Source organism: Vanessa cardui, chromosome 6 (genome assembly GCF_905220365.1).
Source record: "Vanessa cardui chromosome 6, ilVanCard2.1, whole genome shotgun sequence".
In the NCBI taxonomy this organism is placed as follows: Eukaryota; Metazoa; Arthropoda; class Insecta; order Lepidoptera; family Nymphalidae; genus Vanessa; species Vanessa cardui.
Window position 1 is genome coordinate 5,197,259 of NC_061128.1, and position 7,839 is coordinate 5,205,097.

At 34.5% G+C, this 7,839-nt stretch overlaps 1 protein-coding gene across 1 annotated transcript; it reads right to left on the bottom strand.

Moving 5' to 3' along the window:
• Nucleotides 1-881: 881 nt before the first annotated feature.
• On the bottom strand, nt 882-6,743 carry LOC124530641 (cuticle protein-like). The gene is made up of 3 exons (XM_047104877.1): nt 6,711-6,743; nt 5,880-6,573; nt 882-1,458 (listed from the first exon to the last, which is right to left on the bottom strand). Exons 1-3 carry the CDS (start codon nt 6,720-6,722, stop codon nt 908-910), a joined length of 1,257 nt encoding a protein of 418 aa, XP_046960833.1. The 5' UTR covers nt 6,723-6,743; the 3' UTR covers nt 882-907.
• Between the last annotated feature and the right edge of the window lie 1,096 nt (nt 6,744-7,839).

A 7,839-nucleotide genomic window follows, 5' to 3' on the forward strand; every position in this document is an offset into this window, starting at 1 on the left:
GCATCTTAACCAATGATTGCGGGTTCAAATCCAGGCAAGCACCGCTGATTCATGTGCTTAATTTGTCTTTATGATTCATCTCGTGCTCAGCGGTGAAGGAAACCATCGTGAGGAAACCTGCATGTGACAAATTTCATAGAAATTCTGCCACATGTGTATTCCACCAACCCGCATTGGAACAGCGTGGTGGAGTATGTTCAAAAACTTCTCCCCAAAGGGAGAGGAGGCCTTTAGCCCAGCAGTGGGAATTAACAGGCTGTTGTTGTTGTTGTTGTTGTTGTAACTCACAATTTATTGTATTTTTGACTTTTATTAAATATATTATTTTATTGGGGCAATCGTCCATTAGCGCATTCTAATGAAATATATTCCTATGGTTTGTTCTTATATAGATATAGAATAAAGACACATTTTTTTAATATTACATAATAAATTATTTACTAAGCTGAAATGGTCCTGCGGTTAGGACATGTGAATCTTAACTGATGACTGTGTGTTCAATCCCATAAAAACACTATTGAAAATTTTTTTTTGTGATTAATTTGTATTTTAGAGCAGTGGAACATTTTCATGTTGTTATTTCACTTTCCACTGTTGAAAATAAATGTTAATTCAAACACAGTCAATTCTTGATTTAAGTTATGTATTTATCATCAGTATTTTCTATTTAATAGTTTTTACGATTACATAGAAGCAAGCTTATGTCAGTTATTTTCTATTTTATTTTTTGATTTTTTGACAAGCTACACTACAGTTGTTTTGGAAGGTACTCGAAATAAGCAAATAATATTTTCTACTTTTTAATGGAACAAATGAGATAATATTGAATTAAAAAATAACTTTATTTTTTCATATTTGTTTTTATTTAATAACAAATAAATAAGTAATTAAATATAAAATAAAATTATTAGTGATGCGCCAGAATATGTCCCTGAGTGGGTGCAGCGTGGTGGGAAGGAGCGGAGTTGCTGACCACGGCGTTGAAACCGTTGTGTGCGTCAGCGGTGTACTGGACTGTGCGCACTGAGCCGTCAGCTTCGAGCAGGGAGTACTCGCCGTGCACGGCGTCACCGTCGCGGCTCTCGTGCTGAGACTTGTTGTCGCCGGTGTGTCCGTCTGCTACGGAGTATGAGAAGTCGTATTTTGGGTGTGCGTATTCCTCCTCATGAGCAGACACGATTCTGTGTGCGGGAGCAGCGTAGTGAGCTACTGGGGCAGCAGCGTAGTGGGCAATAGGAGCCGCAGCGTAGTGAGTCACAGGTGCAGCAGCGTAGTGGGCAGTAGCTTGAGGTTGATCATGACGTTGGATGCTTTGCGAAGATACAGCGGCGGCAGAAGAGTAGTGGGCGGGAGACGCCTGGTAGGCTACAGGTGCAGCAGCGTAGTGAGTCACAGGTGCAGCAGCGTAATGGGAGACACTAGCTTGAGTCTGATCATGACGCTGGATGCTTTGTGAAGATACAGCTGCTGCTGATGAATAGTGTACTGGAGAAGCCTGGTAGCCAACGGGCGATGCGTGGTAGGCAATAGGAGATGAACCTATACCGTGCTGCTGGTCATGGCGCACAATGCTCTGTGAGGATACTGCAGCTGCTGAAGAGTAGTGGGGTTGAGGCAAGAGGCCAGCAGTAACCGCTGATAGCACAACGCTCAGGGCGAAAATCTGGAAATGAAATAAACATTAGTTGAATAATTAACATTATCTAAAACATAAAGTTTAAAAAATCCAGCAGGTAAATTTTCGTTTGAAAAGATCTGTTTAGCGAAGGCTCATGAGGGGGCGATTTGAATTTTATTTAACCACACTTCACTTCGCATCAAATAGATTCAGGTTCCCTAACGATGTTTTCCTTCACCAACAAGCACGGGATGAATTAGAAACAGAAATTAAGTGTATGAAAATTTGCTCGTATCCAGCTCAAATTTTCGGTTCAATAAATATTTTCACTGGGCCATCTTGGCTTGGAATTTATATAATAAAATAGCTTAAAATCACTGTGATTACATACTTTGTAGAACATATTGCTTTATTTCCAAAATACAACTGATACAATATGGTTAATTGCTGGCCCTTATATAGTAATATCATTATGAGCACGTTAAGGTCGTCTGGTCGAAATTGGACTAAAAGTGTTGTAATTTTAATATGAGACTGTGCTTTCTTTTTAGACTTTAGTATTAAAATTTACTAAAATCGTCCTTATTTATTCAATAGTAAAGCACTAAAAATAATCACATATCAGAACTTAGATATAGATATAGATTATCTTCATACAATATATCCAGTATGTATAGAATAAAATAAAATAATATTAAATTTGCCATTATATTTCACTTTTTCTATTAATCGTAAAACATTCAACAATATTGTCTTAAATTTTCGCGATTATTACACATTACAGCGTTCGTGGTCACGGGTAGACTCGTCGTTCGTGGTCTACTCGTGACCACGAACGCTGTAAAGTGCTCGAAACGTCGGGATGTCTAAAATAATTAATATAAGCGATTAAAATCCGTAATAACTAGTTTTATTTAAATATTCAACAAATAAAGTTTTTTAATTACGAAATTTATCACTAAATAAATAAAATGATACTAATAAAACTCATGGAACCCGGTTTCCATGTGTTTTTATTACAAGCTTATTGCGTGCTGGGTGAGCTTCCAGAAAGTCTATCAAATAAACGACCTATAAGCGAGTCTAACGTTTCTATAACAAATAAAAACATGACTTTGATATTGCTTTAAAATGAGTTTTAGTGTCGTCAGTTAAAAAAATAAATAAAAACATGTTCGAGAGTTGCAAGTTAGTATACGTAATTAATCATTATTGTAGTCAAAACTTGGAGCAAACATTAGCCTATACATTAATAGATACAGAGAAAATATTTCCGTAATTTTTTTCCTCTGTTTTTAATCGTATTTAGAGTTTCGTAGCCAAATGGACAAAAACGGAACCCGTATAGATCATTGTAATATCTATTGAAACTTGGTAAGTAGATGTATTCTAATTATTGTAAAAATATACGATGTACATTACTAACTTCCATTTTCACTTCAAACGAATACTGGTTTGGACGAAATGTAGTAAGTAGTTTGTTTAATACGTCCAGTGGCTATGTGAGGAAGGGCCCCGGTGCATAGAAAAAGAATCGGGCCCTCACTCCCTCTTTCCCATCTCTCTTTAACTAATGATTACCCTTTAAAATTATAGATACCAAATAAGAAATCTTGTGCGCAGGGTCGTGATTTTAGCTACAGAAGTTTAAGGTTTAGTTTAGAGGGCCCCCTGAACTCCGGGGCCCTGGTGCACTGCACCACCTGGCCCTACGATAGCTACGCCACTGAATACGTCATAAATCGTAAATCGATATTGAACTCTTATTAAAAATAAATAATTGAATTTCTTAAACATAAACCTTGTTACTTGATGCTATGAAACCCTTCATGGACAAGTCCGACTCGCACTTGGTCCCCTTTTTTTGTTCTGTTGATGGTAACGAACTATGGTTATGTAGCAAAAATAGAGTAAATATTCTGACACTGATGCAATTTAATTACTTTCACCAATCTCGAGCAGCTATTATCAATAATATCTAGATAAATTCATTAATGTATCACATTTTACACACTCGAGTCATCACTCATCGTAATACGTAATATCACGCTCTATTGCCACTTATAAATAATCTCATGAAACAATCACAGTCAACATAAAACGTAATGTATTTTTTCGTTCAAAGTACATATCTTTGTGATGTGATCGAATTATAACTTTCATTAGAATCCGTCTAGACTTTCGAAAGTGATTGAGACATAAATATCAAGACAACAGACTTTCACATCAATCACATTCGCCGCTTGAAAGAGGTTCGTCGAGCAGCGATCGACTCGATCCCGAAGCCTCTCCAATCCCCGATGACGGCCACGCAATGGTTTTGGTGAATAGGAATCCCGCCCGAGTACCTTTCTGAATTTTTCAACTGTGTAAAAAAACAAGTCACTACTTTTAAGGTTGAAGTCCGGTTTAAAACCAAGGTCAGATCATAAAATTTTGGATTAATCTCGTACATTGCTGCGATTCTATAATGTGCTCGAATAATATTCTTTATTCGACGCACATTATATCAGTTATTTGCATAGATTTATTCATGAAATATATAAGTCAGTGAATAATTTTTAAACTTTTATTTAGTTCTTAATATATTATATATCAACAGAGATCGTTTTTCATTTTATTCGTATTTCATCACGCTATCACTCGTCAAACTAAATTATATAATATTGGTAATTCAAACTAATAAAAACGTATTCGGTCAGTCTTTGAATTAGTTGACTTTAAATTCAAACTGATTTTAAATTTAGATGTCGCTGTGATAAGTATATATACTGAGAAACATCCTATTATATTATGTCTGCCAACAAGACGCAAAAAAATGATTATAAGACGGTCAGGCTGCTATTTATTTATTTTGGAATTAAAATTGCAATAATTTAAATAAACATTACAAAAAATAACCTATCAGTAATGTTTAATTTTCAGTAATGTTTTGTTAAAATAGTTTCCAATATACATATATTTATTATTATTATATATTTATTCAAATAAAAAAGAAAGCAGAGAAAAAACATAAGCAACTAAATTAAATTATTTCACTATTACTAGTTTATATGAAACTGACTAAATAATACAATCAAATAAAGGTACTCGTAAGATAATTTTAGTCATGAATACATAAAAATTTAAATTTATTAAGTGAGATGGGAAATGGTTTTTTAAAATCAATGTAAATAGTGTTCTGAACTCAATATATTTTAATAAATTAGGGAACTTTTCTCTAATAATTGCTTGGTATGGTATTAAAGTTACAACAAGTTTTTCTATTTATGTTTTTTTTTGTGTAGACATTACTATCAAACAAGATTTGACAGGATTAGTCTCCCGCATTTCGAAAACATTCCTCCATAACTGGGCACAATTTCTACTAATCAACTGTTAATTGAGTCAAAAGGTAATCGATGCCATTCAGCCTATTTCCCATTCCACTAACACAATGGTATAGTTTCATTTCAGTCAAAGTTGGGTCGGAAATTGATTGGAATTATATTATAGCTGAGGTTTATATTTGAGAGGAATATTGAAAGTTGGATCTAAATAGAATCGGAAATGTTTAACAACCGTTAGTAAAACTTCTACAATTCTTTGTTTGATCGTGTCGGTCTGCGGTCAAGGCATCTTTTTCTATGTAATCCTTTAGTATAATTATTATGTATGTCTCCTACGTAGTTAGGTGTTGTGGCTGCAAATAAGTCAAGATTACAATTCGCTTGCAACAAATAAATACATATAAAGTGCGAATACACGTTATTTCAGAAAATGAGTTTTAATTTTTCTTAATTACTATTGTCTTCATTTTAAAATTTGGTCAGCTAAAGGCAATAAAATGTTAGGCTATAATAGCCTAATATATATATAATAATAGATTGTAAATTCATTATCTTTTATCTTTCATATGAACTAAGATTGTATTTGATATGATTCGATTCAAAGTATTAATATAGTGATTGATAGACTACCTGTCTGTGGAATCTACCGCTACAGCCTTGGATCAAATCTTACCATCTAAATAACATTGGAGAAATACTCATGTGAATATCATATCAACCAATTTTTAAATTAATTATCACAAGCCGTGATTCAGTTGAATTTTGATCGTTCGATCTATTAGTAATTAGGGCAAACAGGAAATTCGAAATAAAATAACTTAATTTCTTTCATAATTTTAAATTATTATTTACAAATATTTTCAAACGACATAATATAAATAAATAATTAAATATTATATAAAATTATTAGTGATGCGCCAGAATATGTCCCTGAGTGGGTGCAGCGTGGTGGGAAGGCGCGGAGTTGCTGACCACGGCATTGAAACCGTTGTGTGCGTCAGCGGTGTACTGGACTGTGCGCACTGAGCCGTCAGCTTCGACCAGGGAGTACTCGCCGTGCACGGCGTCACCGTCGCGGCTCTCGTGCTGAGACTTGTTGTCGCCGGTGTGTCCGTCAGCTACGGAGTATGAGAAGTCGTATTTTGGGTGTGCGTATTCCTCTTCATGGGCAGACACAATTTTGTGTACTGGAGCAGCATAGTGGGCAACGGGGGCAGCAGCGTAGTGGGCAACGGGGGCAGCAGCGTAGTGGGCAACGGGGGCAGCAGCGTAGTGGGCTACTGGGGCGGAGGCGTAGTGAGCAACAGGTGCAGCTGCGTAGTGAGTAATGGGGGAAACAGCAACAGCTCCATGGGGCTGGTCGTGACGCTGGATGCTTTGAGAAGATACAGCAGCGGCGGAGGAGTAGTGTACAGGGGCAGTGTGGTAGGCCACGGGTGCAGCATGGTATGCAACGGGTGCAGCGTGGTAGGCTACGGGAGCGGCAGCCACGATCTTAGCAGCCACAGCGTGGGGCTGGTCGTGACGCACGATGCTTTGTGATGAGACAGCAGCAGCCGAGGAGTAGTGAGGCTCAGCTATGAGTCCAGCCGCGGCCACCGCCAACACGGCGCTCAAAGAGAGTACCTGTAAAAAAATCAATTGAATTTATACTTGAACGCTTAATTTAAAAAAGAAAACAATTATTTCAGGTTAAAATTCATTATTCATTTATTTAGTTTTTATCGATTTAAGTTTTATTTTGTACTTTCACTAAAACTTACTTTCGTGAACATGATTGCTATGTATGATGTGTTCAACTGATACATTTTTCATACAAGTGACCGCTTATATAGTGATCTGATTCGGCGTATGTCAAGGTCAACGGGCTTAAACTGGACACTTAAGGTTTCATTCAGTTATTTCGTGTCTCTTGTTCCTTACACTTTCTTATTTAAATCATATGAACGCATCAACGAATAAAGATTAAACAACTACATTTTGTAGTTTTTATTCTTTTATTTTACTCTTTTTTTTACAAGTGTATCTATAATATTATTACACAACACACTGACCGAACATTAATAATAATAATAATAATACAGATAATATATGAGTAAAAAAAGAAAAAATCAAAGTATCTCTTAATATTATTCGATTTTCAAATAATCCGGCCAAGAAGAATGTCATGACAAAATTTACAACTTAACATACGTCATATGTTTCAAACGTAAAAAGCTCGTAAGATTTATGAATGAACATGATGAATATTCATCATTGAAATATATTTTAATTGATAGCCAATTTATTATACTACTTTATTTATTTAAAGCCGATTGTATTATTTAGCTATAATAATACAATAGAGCTTTGTGTGTTTGTGTTTTTTTTTTTTAACTTTACAATGTTTATCTTGGGTAAGCTTTCTTCACTGTCGATACTAAAACGACAAATGTCAAGATTGGGCAATATTTTGTTCTCAATCTTTTTATTTATTGGGGAAAATAACAATTTATTAAATTTATTAAAAATCATTAATTTTATTTAATTATCAAATTACCTTATTCATGAATGGGAATATATTTAAATGCCTAATATTTTTTAAATCATATTAACAATCGAACATATGTGGGAAATTGTGTGATAATTTTTAACTTAATCTTAATTCTGAAACATTTTCGTAAAATTATAGATAGATTCATATCTTTTATGTAATAAAACATTAATAGTATAATCTATCTTTATTTCAATATATAATCAACATAATAAATCATTTAAATTTAATTTCAGACACACTAGTGTTTTTAAATAATTTTATTATTGTATTAATTAAATATCGCTATATAAATAATTAAACCTTTTTAAGAGCAATATAGTTGAGATGGCCCAGTGGTTAGAATGCGTGCATCTTAA

Excerpts from the sequence above, each read along its gene's own strand:
- LOC124530641 (XM_047104877.1), bottom strand. Across the intron at positions 1,459-5,879 it reads CCACCACGCTGCACCCACTC|CTTCACAAAGCATCCAGCGT; the intron begins AGGGACATATTC and ends CAGCAGCTGTAT.